At 36.3% G+C, this 15,000-nt stretch overlaps 1 protein-coding gene across 2 annotated transcripts in view; it reads left to right on the top strand.

Moving 5' to 3' along the window:
* The window catches only part of sptbn1 (spectrin, beta, non-erythrocytic 1), a 109,421-nt gene that overhangs the window by 22,192 nt on the left and 72,229 nt on the right, over positions 1 to 15,000 (top strand). The window contains exon 2 of one of the 2 annotated variants that reach the window (XM_082155721.1): positions 9,577 to 9,792. In XM_082155721.1, coding sequence (XP_082011847.1) covers positions 9,648 to 9,792 — 145 coding nt within the window. In that variant the 5' untranslated portion in view covers positions 9,577 to 9,647. The remainder of the gene's footprint in view (positions 1 to 9,576; positions 9,793 to 15,000) is intronic. The other variant, XM_082155722.1, reaches the window with a different exon arrangement.

Raw genomic sequence — 15,000 nt, 5'->3', positions numbered from 1 at the left:
AAAATTACATTTATAATTTGTTTTTTATTAGTTTTGCTCTTTTTTCTACAGTTAAATAAAAAATAATCTCACAATCCCCCCCAAAAAATTAAAAGTTAAGGTCTTAAAAATATGCTACATTTCTTTTGATTTGGGGTGTAAATGTGACCAGGCCATTTCTCTGTGAGCTTCACTTCACTGACAGTAAACCCACACTGATGCGTTTAAAGCTTTTATAGTTGACATCTGGGTCACACACACACACACACACACACACACACACACACACACACACACACACACACACACACACACACACACACACACACACACACACACACACACACACACACACACACACACACACACACAACGTTTACTGTAAATCCCTGGAGATCCGGTCTGCATCCCTGAAAAACACTTTGATTAGTGTGAGGCCAGTGTTTGTTTTCATGCACCAGCGCCCCCTGCTGGAGGAGTTCTCATGCTTCGGCTTCACGAGTCTCAGCGCGTCTCTCACTCTCCAAGTGTGTTGCATCCGATGGGACGAGAATGCCTTCAGCACAAGCTTTTATGCTTCCCCCACCATGATTCTTGGCTCGAGTCGGGATGCCAAAACACAAGGCTGTCATAACACGTCTCAGGCCTGCATTCACTGCCCGCGACCGCGATGCATCTCTCGGTTGGCCGAGCAGGGGTCTGAGAACAGTTTGCATGAAATGCTTTGGCCAGAGATGAAGTTTCCGGATTCATAATGGCCGCTTTACTGTGTTTCTCAAAGACTGTTTCCACCTCACGGGGAGAAAGGGGGCACAAACTAATGAAAGTGCAACAGAGGGCGTTTGTGTGTGTCGTGCGAATCCCAGCATTCATTTCCCACAGATGAGAGTGTGGCGGAAACACTGACCGGGTAAATGGAGGCATGATTGAGTCCTAATGAGTTCACTGCTGATCCGCACTCATGCATCCGCTTCGGTTTCAACACCAGATCGATACGGGCTTTTAAAGCTTTTCTAAATATGTGTACAAAACTAATCCATTAATAGGAATCGTTTTAGCTTAGTGCAAGGTGTGCCGAATAAAATTCGATCATGAAATGACCTTGAGATGCTCAGAAAAATGCCAACGTTTGCTTTATGTAAGAGATCGTGATAGAATTACACATCTGACAAAATCACAAGGCCACGTTTTAATAATTTTAAGCTTTAACTACAGTTTCCCCTGTTATTGCCAGAATATCAAATGTATAGATAAATAAAATCATTGTTAGTGAGATGAAACTCTTTAAAAAAAAAAAAAAAAAAAAAAAAAAAAAAAAAAATTAAAAATTAAAACTGTAACATAATTTAATTACATTAATACAACCTTTTAATATTTAGCGCTTTAAATTAGATATGTGCAATTCGAATTATGATGTTTGACTACTTGATTATTATAATTTTTTATAAAAATTAATACTTTTATTTAGCAAGGACACATTCAATTGATCGAAAAGTGACAGTAAAGACATTTATAATGTTACAAATTATTGTAAAACAAATACATTCTGTTTTCTTGAACTTTCTATTCACCAAAGAATCCTGAAAAATAAAGTGTATCATGGTTTTCACAAACATAATAATCATAAATGTTTCTTGAGCATCAAATCATCATATTATAATGATTTCTAAAGGATCATGTGACACTGAAGATGCTGAAAATTCAGCTTTGATCTCAGGAATAAATTACATTTTACTATATATTCACATAGAAAACAGCTGATTTAAATTGTTAAAATATTTCAATATTTTTTTATCAAATACATGCAGAAAATACTTCTTTTAAAAACATTCAAACATTTTCTAGACCCCAAACTTTCTGTGATTTTAGCATGACTTGCTCAGATTGAGTCAGGTGACACTGTTACAACCAATCAGGCCGTGGCTAAAACAGCCGTTTGATCTCATTGGCTCAGCCGTTTGTGCAGATTAATGTCAGCAATTTGCTAAAAGATCCTCATTCTGTTGTTTACCCGCTAATTGAATCTGCGGAGAGAAATGGAGGGAGAAATAGCCTGTAATGGCCGTTCAGAGGAAGAGAGGAAAGATAATGATTATGATGACTTGATATTGCTCTAAAAGTGAGCAGGGAACATCTAAACTGAAATGGAAAATTCAATGCACAATTGGCTTAAATAGAGTTAGCCTTTAGCATGTTGCAGAGCTAACGATGCAATACTCAAAAAAGCACAGGCTGTTGTCATTTAGATGATCTTAATTCCTAGAGGCCGGATCTTGTGTGCTTTAAAGGGATAGTTCACCCAAAAATGTTTTACTCTCCCTCAAGTCATCCTAGGTGTATATGACTTTCTTCTTTCAGACGAATACAATCAGAGATATATTAATAAATGTCCTGGCTTTTCCAAGCTGTATAATGGCAGTGGATGACTGTTTCTGTTTTGAAGTCCATAAAAGTGCATCTATCCATGATAAAAGTGCATCTATCCATCATAAAAGTGCATCTATCCATGATAAAAGTGCATCTATCCATCATAAAAGTACATCTATCCATCATAAAAGTGCATCTATCCATGATAAAAGTGCATCTATCCATGATAAAAGTGCATCTATCCATGATAAAAGTGCATCTATCCATCATAAAAGTGCATCTATCCATCATAAAAGTACATCTATCCATCATAAAAGTGCATCTATCCATGATAAAAGTGCATCTATCCATGATAAAAGTGCATCTATCCATGATAAAAGTGCATCTATCCATGATAAAAGTGCATCTATCCATCATAAAAGTGTATCTATCCATCATAAAGGTGTATCTATCCATCATATAGGTGTATCTATCCATCATAAAGGTGCTCCACAGGCTCTGCGGGGGTTAATTAAGGCCTTCTCCAAGAGATTTTTGGGTGAACTATCCCTTCTATATCCCTGCAGTTTGTCCCAGCAGCCTCTGGGTGTGTGCCAGTGATGCTAAAAACAGCTCTGCAGAGAACTAGCGCACATGCTAGCGGCAGCTTTGACCTCAGCAGTATAAGAGCGATGCTGACACACACACACACACACACACACACACACACACACACACACACTCACTGGTCTTAACTGTCACCTGGATCGTCTTTCAGACAAGATCATGCTTGAATCCTCAGGATGATGTCGACCTTGAGTCACACACTGCTGGTACCAAGGCTTAGAAAGGATATCAGATGATATTTTCATAACAATATTCATATGCTGAGTTCACGCCATGCCATTATTATGATCATCATATAGGGATTGTCAAAGTTTTTTTTTTTTTTTTCTTTCGTCATCTACTGAATTTTTCGTCAACGATACCAGGGACACCGAAACACCGGGGAACATGAAATTTGGTGGGCATGTAGCCCCACTAGACTTTTACGGAAAAATTTCGTTTGGTCCCCGGGGGCCACTCCCCCCCCGCGCTGGGCCCCCCCAAACCCAAAAAATGCAGTTTTTCCTAAATAACTACCTGAACCGTGGCACCGAGGATGAATACATTTTTATGGTATGTTGGTCTTAAGGGCCCACATCAACCTAGCCCATAATCACTCATTTGTGATTTGCGCCCCTCCCATAAAAAATGAAAATGCAATATTATTCTGCTTTAATCGCCCCTATCTTCAGTTGAGATGTTCAGAACTGCACCATATTTCATGTGTATGATTAACTTGACATCCTCTGGGGGTATGCTAAGTTTCGTAGAATTTCATCCATGGGGGGGGTATAAAATAAATTCATTTATGTGCACATTTAGTGACTGTACACTCATCGGCCTGTAGATGGTGGTGTTGAGCGAAGGGTTGCTGGTTTAGGATGATACTGTCACACACACACATGCAGGAATACAAACAAACGCAAGCATGCACAGTTGCACACACACTGACATCCACACGCACAGACACACACCCATACACACACATACAAATCCACATGCACAGACACACACACGCGCACACACATGTACGCACGCATACATACACGCACAGACACACACATACACATACACAAACAGACATGCACATACTACTACTTTTTTTAGGTATATACATAAACACGCAATACAGCCAAATTGCTCCACGTCATTTATTTTTGTGGAAAGCCAGTGCAGGCCTGAGCGGCGGTCATATTTTGTACCGCCATGCGGTACATCTAGTTACTGTAATTTCTAGATGACAACACGTGATGTTCTGCTCGGAGCTGGTAATGGGAATTATGCGTTTCTAATCAATGCCTAAATTCATCTGCAATGGTCTCATGGAACTCTCAGAAAATTCCCAATTTACAAGTTGTAATTACGAGCTCGACGAGGACATGAACGCTTTTTATAAGTTGAAATCTCGTAATTACCGTAATTACTCGTAAATAAATTTTTTTAAAAACAACAAAAAACAATAATAATTGTGTTGTTATTTTTTAACTAAAATTAAATTGATTAACATTCACCTGTTCAAATAATTCAAAAGAGTTTTGGGCAATTGAAATAAAGCAACTTTATTTAACTTTACTATAAAAAACTTAAACTTAAATAAATAAAAAACTTTTTAAAATAGAAATAGAAATGTGACCTTGGTAATTACCTGAAGTAATCTAAGTTTAAGTACAAACATTACTACAACAGAAATACTTTTTTTAATTAAAACTATACATTAATGTAAAAAAAAACATAACAAATGGCATAACAAAATTACTAAAACTAATATAAACATAAATTGAAGCTAATATAAATATTTTAAAAAGCAAAAACTAACAAAAATGACAAAAGCATTACTGAAATATAATTCAAAATATGTATAAAAACTATAACATTAGGCTATATAAATAATACAAAAAAATATATAGGTATACTGATGCAATTTTTTGAGTAACACCATGTCCTAACCAGACATCATAGGACGCGATGCGATAAGATTCCAGCGACAAGCAATTTGCCTGTCGTAACTATGGTCGTAACTCAGTAGCGACGCCGACGCGACTACGAGATGCGTCAAATCAATCAAAACCCACAACCAATCAGAACAGCGTGTGGGCGGAGTCTCGCGGCAAACGCACAGCAGCGGAGTAATTTTCACGGCACTCGCAAGAAAATGGTTAAGTACACAATCAAATTCACAAATATTACACCATTTAAACATTATTAAAAATACATACTGAGTTACTAAAACAATATTAGTCAAATAATACACTTGTTTGTTCAAAGTTTGAACGTTCTTGTTTCCATTTGTTTAATTTCAAGATCTGAGGTGAATTATCCACTGTTGCTTTTACAGCCACAAAGCTGGAGCACTAAATGATATTCAGAGTCACATGACACGCTTTTAACATTAAATAAAGCACATAAACAGTGCCTGAGATTATCATTGACACACTTTGTGTTTGTTGTTCCAGCGCGACGTCGCAGAAAAATAGAAACCGAATCGTCGCGTGTCGCCGTCGCGGCTGGTTAGGACAAACACTCTGATTAACATGGAAAATAACCTTTTATCGCGCGTCGCGTGTTGTTAGGACACGGTGTAATATCACAATACACAGTACAGTATACAGTGTGTGTGTGTGTGTGTGTGTGTGTGTGTGTGTGTGTGTGAGAGTGTGTTTTTGTGTGAGTGTGTGTGTGTGTGTGTGTGTGAGAGTGTATGTTTGTGTGTGTGTACCATGCCACTAAATGATTAGTATACATAAATATCATTGTATGTATTCAGGGTTTTACTATGGTACATATCTCAAAAACATAGGCCTATGACTGAAGTTGCATCATGTGCAAAGAAAAAGAAATGGGAATAAAATGAAGATACTGTGGTAAATCTTTCCATGGTGTATCTTTATGCTAAAACCACAGTAATTTTTTGCAAGATGAACTTTTTATATCAATATAAAGTTGCAAAGACAGGTTGCGTGGGCTTTTGTGTTGTGTTTAGTAAAGTCAGAGAAGATGGTAATGCCGAGGCTTTTACTGCAGAGGACAGGCGCTCGCTTCACTAACTGTGTCTGAGGGATGCTGGGAAATCAATACTCTTCGAGCCAGACAAACCCATCAGTCCAGCTGACATATTGACACGAGAACGTCTCCTGCTGCGTCACATGCTGTCTTTACTGTCTTTACTTCACTGCGTTTACTTGAGATACACAAGTTTGAGTCATTCCTTAATATAATGTGCATTTAGAAGTCAATGTGTGTTTTGTATAAGTGTATATTTTACCTTATAAAATTCCATGGTATTACCATAAAAATATACTATGGAAAATAACTACGGTGTCATTAATATGGTGCATGAATGCAATTAATATACTTGGACATGTACACTTTAAAAAAAATTAGGGTACTTTATTTTAGACATGTACCTAGTATTCTTTGAAGTACCTTATATACATTTTATAGCACATCTATGCTAATATAAAATAGAAATACCATGTTTTGGACATTATAATTATGTCATTCTTTATCATTTAAAAGCCTATAAAAATGCTATATAAAGGAAATATGATATTTTGGATATGGTACCAATTTGCCATGGTACATAATTCAATATCAAAGTACTATAGTATTACCATCTGATACCATCATTACACCACGGTACTACCACAATACTTTCATAAGAGCTATGTTAAAGTAATACATATTGTTTTGAATACATTTGAATGGCAAAGACGTCACTGACAGACCATTATTGTCTTTTTGGGAGGCTAGAGCTTGATAAAAGCCTTCAGCATTTCACACAATGGAGGGAAAATAGATGTGTGTTGTAAATAGATCTATAGCTCAATTCCAGCGGATCTGTCTTCCTCTTTACTACTAGTTACGGCACCAAATAAACATGAATGAACATCAGAAGGAATGTTGAAAGATACAGAACATCATGTAGGCTATACAAAGTTGTTAATTTTAACCTTTAATAATAATAATATTAGGTTTCCCTGTATGTTTACAGCATTAGTTGAGAGATTTCTTTCCTTGAGAAAAAATGAACATGCCCTTCCTGATATTTAGCCAAATGAATCGATATTGAATCAAGATTCGAATCGAATCGGAAGCTTATGAATTGAATCACACACCCATCCATTATCCTCACTTCAAGCTACACTCAAAAAGTTGTCTTACTGCATCTTTCTATGGCAGAAACAGTAGGCCTACGAGTCGTATGCTGGTATTCAGCATTTGCCCTTGATTTCTGTGTCATCTTGCTCATTGTTTGACATTCTGCTCGAGTAGCTACTCACTCCGAACCCGAATCTCTCAGCTCTCCAGAAGCCCGTCCCAGTGGCACGGTTATATTTAGCCGACTGCAACGAGCGGTTTCTGGGACACGGGTGTTACTCTCACTACAAAAATGCCCTGGAAACTCTCCGTTTGTTTGAGAAACGCTCTTGTGAGATGTTAGCGCCGCCGCGCAGGTTTTGTGTGGGAGGTGTTTGAAGAAGAACATCTCGCAGGAGAGCGACCGCATGCAAACCAAGCCGGATGCTATAGCAATTAGAACGATAAACGGTTTCACAGTGAAAAGCAGTGCATTTCAGGGTGTTTCTGTGCTGTTTGGCGCACTTGGTGTGCATCATAACCCCCCTGATCTTTTGGGCCATTCGTTTTTTTTTAACTTTTTTATGTATTTTTGTTGCATAACAGAACAATAACAACATACATATATTGAGGATCACAATGCATTCAACTATTATCTATTAGATTCATAATAGCATCAAAGGAAACAACAGAAAAAATATATAAAGGGGATAACTTACAAAAAATTACATAAAGAAGAATAAAAAAAATTCTATACATCCGTTTTGCTTTTTCATTTCTTGCATCTTTTAGGGACTGAATGTAACGCTTAAGTTCAATTTTAAATAATATAATGTTAGGTTTATTATTAGTCCATTTCTGTTTATGTATATGGTATTTTCCATTCAAAATTATTAAGTTAATCACCAAATTTTGCTCTCAACTCTTATTTTTATACAACAAAAATATATCTTTACCGGATAGTCAAATCTTTAATTTTGTGAATTTAAATATTCAATATTCAATATCAATACAAAAGCCAGTGGGTAAATACACATTCAAAGAATAAATGTTTTATTGATTCTTCTTCTAAGTTACAAAAGACGCATTTATTGTCCATGTCTCTAAAAAATCTTGAGATAATCAAATTAATAACTTCTTAAACTTTATTGGTGATACAGTATTTACTTGTATCATAATGTAATAATGTAGTTCTACATCATTTTTTTTTATATAAAAGTTATTAAAAAAATTATAATTTTCACAGCATTCTTTTTCAGGCCATTTGTCGTTGTTGTTGTTTTTTTAATGCTTTATTTGAACATTCAGTTTACACTATGGTACAACTAAATTAGAGCATCACAATAGTTAAGAATAACACTAATAGAGTAAAGAATAAAACAAAAACATGAACGACCAGTGCCATAGCTCAAAGTAAAAACAGACAGTCACCTAACAAAAAGAAGAGAGAATTACACAAATAAATAAAAATTGCACATTAAATACAGTAAAAAAAAAAGAAAAAAGAAAAGTAAAAGTAAATAAAAATGTTCTGAGAGCTTTCTTGTAAGGCGAGAGTGAAATTGTCAGTAAATAATGTTTTATGTCTTGTAAGAATATTTCAAAAATATGTCTACAATTTGAAAAATTACATTTATGGATATAAAATCTACATAGAAAGAGAATTAGATTTATTATAAAGAAGGCATTTGGATCCGCTCCAAAAAAATCCCCAGAAAATTTGGGATTCATTGAAAAACCTTGTAATATAGTACCTGAGATAAACAAGCTAACATCACTCCAGAGCTGGAAAGTCATTTTAGGGCCATTCGTACACACAGTATTGGCTGATGATGTCATCACGGCACGCTGAGATGTATTTCAGGACAGACTGCAGATTTTAATTAGGAAAGCAGAAACTCATGTGTGTTATTGTAGTTCTGCCAGTGTCCATTATCTCACGGGTGAGGAACGCCACATGATCGTGCTGGTCCGGGGATTGTGGGTAAGGCAGGGGCAGATCTCAGGGTTGTCCAATAGGTGGCAGTCAGTCCTTAAAGCTCAGAGATGTGCATCAGTGTCAAGGTGATGGATGATGGAGAGAGAGGAGAGGAGGGGTTGATGGGAAATAAATAAGTGCTGTCTCTTTGCAAAGGTCAGCAGAGCCGATGAACAATTAAAGCCTCATTCAGAGTCAGACACAAACAACACTCTGGAAAACACAGTTGTTTCACTTTTGTGTAAATTGCTTTATGTAATACATATTTTACATAGCTTTTTCTAAACCAGAAAAAAAGAGTAAAAAATTATAACATATTAATGACAATATGTATTATGTTTTCATATATATACACACAAAAATATATACATATATGCTGCAGAAGTAAAATGGGTTGCAAATGTTTCTCTTTGACTAATTCGATATTTTCATTGAATTCTTAGTTCAGTTTAACCTCATTATTACCATATTTAAATCCATTACACAGAATCCAGCTGATCCACAATCAGTGGAGCAAATATGATTATGATGTCCGTGATGTACCTTAAATATCCCACTGTAACGACCTCTGACCCCTCTGTCTCTTTCAGCAGGGCTTCAGAGGAAGCCGCCGCCCATGAGGAAGTGTGAACGGTGAAAAGCCGAAAGGTCAGAGGTCAGGATGACGACAGTAGCCGCAGAATTCGAGCACATGGACATCCAGCAACAATACCCGGACAGCGTGAACAACCGCTGGGAGGACGAATGGGACAATGAGAACAGCTCGGCCCGGCTATTCGAGCGCTCGCGCATCAAGGCTCTAGCGGGTGAGTGGGAATCACAAACCTACACTGTTTTTAACAGTAAAAATGCCACAAGTGTAAAACTGTTCAGTGGTTAACAGAACGTTTCCGTACTATAAACAGTGAATAACTGTGACAGATCTAACCGTAGGCCTACATTTAATGTAATTTTACAGTAAAATACCGTTGAACTTACAGTTTTTGGAGTCACTGTCTAATTTACAGTGGAAAACCGTAAATTGACATTCCCACAAATTCACATTTGATGTTAGCCTGGGAAAACCCAGACAACTTCCGGCAAATTTAGATATGCTCTGCAAGTAGTCTGGCAAAGAGCCCATTCAAGCCCATTCCTAATCCGTCGAAATCGCGGCACCAATCAGAAACGTTGAGGCGGGCTTTACACGATGACGATCGCTCTGATTGGTGTTAGCCCAGAGGCATTTGAGCGACGCCCGTTGAAGCGCACCGACTTTTAAATGCATTATTATATTCAAATTGCAAACACATGAGGACAGTCTCCATGAAAGACCCACTGGCAGATGAACGTGCTTCTACATTTCTCTCCGAAACGGTAGGAAATTAAATTAGATTTAATAGAGGATTTTAACTGTGACGAGATGATTGACAGGGCAGTTTAAGTGACAGGACGCACGCGACAGATCCGTCCGATAAAGATGACGAAGTAGTGTGTCCCAAAGCTTGCCTACTTTTTTGCTACACATTCAAAATACATTTTCTTCACAAAAAGAGTACATACTTTTATGGCGTAGTGTAACTTTGGGACGCAGCATACGGCTTTACACGATGACGATCGCTCTGATTGGTTAAGGTCTATCCAATCGCGCCCAGAGGCATTTGAGCGACGTCCGTTGGTGACGCCCCTTTGGAAATGAGTTATTAATGAAGCTTTGCCAGACCATAACTCAGTTACTACTGAGAATGGTCTGGTTTTAACCAGGCTAATTTGATGTACTTTTGTTGAAATAACTATGTTTCTTCATAGTTTTTCTTAGTTTGTTCTAATCAGTGATATACATTACGGTCCTATGTTACATTTAATGTTGTTAAATTAATATTAATTGCATTTTAACATTTTTACGTGTTACCATGATGGTGTTCAGTGTGTGTGTGAATGACACTGTCAGCTTCTATTATGTTACTATTAACTTTAATGTGGAAAAGGTGTTTGTGATGAGCTTTGATTGATCATGTGACTCTCATCACTGCTGTGATCAGTGATTGTCAGTGTATTACAGTGGTACAAAACAGATATTAGTACTTCAATAGGGTCGGTAAATCAGCATTATATCAGATAATGCAATTATTTTTTTTTTTTACTGTAATTTTAAGCTAAGTCTGTAAAACCTGAAATGTTGCTACTGTATTTTTTACGGTATATTTCTAGCTTTTACCGTAAATGTAACAGATTTTATTTGACAGTATAGTGTCCGTCTGTGATGCTGTTAAACCGATGAACATGAGGAACAGAGAGGAACAATAAGAGAGGTTATTAAGTGTTTTCTGTCAGCTATTCTGTGTTTTGGAGTTTGAATAGCTGGATAATGTGACGCCCACCCGCTCGCACATGACATGCAGTGATTGTGTGCGTGGGAGATCTGCGGCAGAGAGAAAGTGGGCGTAAGTTCACACTTTATCCGCTCCTTCTGAAGCTCCCACACCATTTCAGATCCACGGCGAAACCCTCGAGCCCACCGACCGGCTCGCGTCGCTCTCACGCCTCGTACGGGAAACTGTGTGTTACATAAAATCAATATGGAGATGCATGATGATTTATTCATGAGTTGAATTTTTAATGCAGTTCCTATAGAAACAATATACCTGTGTTGAACTAAATGCTTCTTTTGTAGGGCACTTAGACACTCTGATGGAGCATTTGGTGAATAATAATGCTAAAGATGCATTTTAGAAAACAATATATTTGGATTTACAAAACCTAATTAGTCATTAGAGTGTGTCATCACAAAAGTTAATTAAAATGCTCTGAAATTGTGGGTGCATGATAAAGCATCGGTTGCATTGTTCCTTGCTTCCGTCATAACATGTAGACATATATGTGAAACATAATAGTTTGGGGTCAGCAAGTTTGAAAGAGTCTCTTTTGCACAGCAACGCTGCATTTATTTGATAAAAAATTGCGAAATATTATTGCAAATTAAAACTGCTGTTTTCTAAGTGAATATATAGTAAAGTGTAATTTATTCCTGTGATCAAAGCTGAATTTTCAGCATCATTACTCCAGTCTTCAGTGTCACATGATCCTTCACAAATCACTCTAATATGATGATTTGATGATCAAGAAACATTTATGATTATTATCAATGTTGAAATCAGTTTCATTTTTTTCTGGAAACTGTGATAGATTTTATTTTTCAGGATTCTTTGATTATAGATTTTATTTTTCAGGATTCTTTGATTATAGATTTTATTTTTCAGGATTGTTTGATTATAGATTTTATTTTTCAGGATTGTTTGATTATAGATTTTATTTTTCAGGATTCTTTGATTATAGATTTTATTTTTTTTAGTATTCTTTGATTATAGATTTTGTTTTTCAGGATTCTTTGATTATAGATTTTATTTTTCAGGATTCTTTGATTATAGATTTTATTTTTCAGGATTGTTTGATTATAGATTTTATTTTTCAGGATTCTTTGATTATAGATTTTGTTTTTAAGGATTCTTTGATTATAGATTTTATTTTTCAGGATTCTTTGATTATAGATTAAATTTTTCAGGATTCTCTGATTATAGATTTAATTTTTTTAGGATTCTTTGATTATAGATAAACATTTTTAGGATTCTTTGATTATAGATTTAGTTTTTCAGGATTCTATGATTATAGATTTTATTTTTCAGGATTCTTTGATTATAGATTTTATTTTTCAGGATTCTTTGATTATAGATACACATTTTTTAGGATTCTTTGATTATAGATAAATATTTTTAGGATTCTTTGATTATAGATTTTGTTTTTCAGGATTCTTTGATTATAGATACAAATGTTTTAGGATTCTTTGATCATAGATTTTATTTTTCAGGATTCTTTGATTATAGATTTTATTTTTAAGGATTCTTTGATTATAGATTTTATTTTTTTAGGATTCTTTGATTATAGATTTTATTTTTAAGGATTGTTTGATTATAGATTTTATTTTTAAGGATTCTTTGATCATAGATTTTATTTTTCAGGATTCGTTGATTATAGATTTTATTTTTCAGGATTCTTTGATTATAGATTTTATTTTTCAGGATTCTTTGATTATAGATTTTATTTTTTTAGGATTCTTTGATGAATAGAAAGTTCAAAAGAACAGCATTTATTTGAATTATAATTCAATATAATATACTTTTGTAACATTATAAATGTCTTCACTGTCACTCTTGATCAATTTAATGTGTCCTTGCTGAATAAAAGTATTAATTTCTTTCCAAAAAAATATTTTTTTTCTCACAATTGCAAGTTTATATCTCACAATTCTGAGACGCAAAATGCAAAACGTCAGAACGGCAAGATATAAATTTCCATAATTTTGAAAGACTTCCACATCATTCCACCTCCTCAACCCCTCCATAACTCTCACTGTGGGGTTTCGTTGTATTTCTTTATATGATTTATTCTCCTTGGATGACAGTGGCATATTTCCCTCTGCTGTTTTCCATCAGGCATCATGCGTTGGGTCGCTGTGTTTACAGAGGTGTGATGTTGTTTATGAGCGCTGGAGTTTTCTCATATTCTCTCGGGGTGGTAGAGCTTAAACAGACGCTTCGCTCTCCCTGAGACTCTCTTAGAAACTTCAGGGATGAAGAAGATGGAACATAAAACAAAAATATTAAATCTCGTCCTCTCTCTCTCTATTTCTCTCTCTTGTTGCCAAAACCCACAAACCATTTCTGGAGTTGTAAAAAATCCCCAGCATTCCAGTAAAGCATCTACGTTTCACGTGATTGTGTTTTCCTGCATTCCTGGGCAGCAGAGCATACACAACCCTTGCTCTGTCCCACTCATTCTGTATCATGGAAGCAGGAATAATGCTCAAGAAAGAGATTCACAGCAAGTTTAAGGTGCAGTGTGTAATTATGTTTAAATAGGCCATGTCTTGATGTGGTTTTTAGGCTCGACTAGAACAGGTTTTCCTTCTTGAATGTTGATTATATTCCTCATATTCTCCATTGTTGCGGCTCCTCTCTTTCCAGTCTGTCAGTAACGCTCTGTTTACTTCCTGTCTCTATGAAGCCCCTCCTTCTGAAAAGCACACTGTGCTCTGATTGGTCGGCTGGACCAGTGTGTTGTGATTGGTCGAGCGCTTTGAGTGTGTTTGGGAAGTGCCCCGCCATTTCCCATAACCGCCAGTTTAACACACTACTAACTAACTCAACCAGGCCCCGCCCCTTTATTCTGCGCATAAATTATTATAATGAGGAATATTGTGACGTGTTCCCAGAAGAAACTCGAGACTACAATAGAGGCGTTTCAGGAGTTCAGAAACACTGACACTGATATAGAGAAGAACGAAGAGCTTGTTCATGCTCAAACACCAACATTACACATTAAAGGAAGTATATATATGAAAACATAATACACTAGTGACTCATTTGTGAGTTTTCATACTAAACAAGCTATTAAATTTGAGATTATGGGCCCTATTTTAACGATCTGAAACGCAAGTGTCAAAGCGCAAAGCGCAAGTAACTTTGTGGGCGGGTCTCGGCGCTGTTGCTATTTTCCCGGCGGGATAAATGACTATTGCGCCAGGCGCAAATCTAAAATGGGTTGGTCTGAAGTAGCTTCATTATTCATAGGTGTGGTTTGGGCGTAACGTGAAATAAACCAATCAGAGCGTCATCTCACATTCCCTTTAAGAGCAAACGCGCTTTTTCCATAGCGGATTGCTATTGAAACGGCAGATTTGCCAGGCGCGCGCCAGGAGCGGTTCACAGCCAAGGAGAGCAACGCTCTCGTCACGGCCGTAAAAGAGAGAAGTTACATTGAAATGGAGAAACCCACCCAAATTAACTTCGGTTAAACAGGCGTATGATAATTTGGGTAAATGTGTAAGCTAGATGTATGCTTTTATAATAAATAGTCTATCTATCTATCTATCTATCTATCTATCTATCGTAATAATGTATTCAAAAATGAAAACTGCTGCTTCTGTGTAGATGAGAGAATCAAAGTGTAGGCTATGTGCGTTGTGCACACGCTACATT

Source organism: Leuciscus leuciscus (genome assembly GCF_965113295.1).
Source record: "Leuciscus leuciscus genome assembly, chromosome: 23".
In the NCBI taxonomy this organism is placed as follows: domain Eukaryota; kingdom Metazoa; phylum Chordata; class Actinopteri; order Cypriniformes; family Leuciscidae; genus Leuciscus; species Leuciscus leuciscus.
This window is presented reverse-complemented; position numbering and strand designations above follow the sequence as displayed.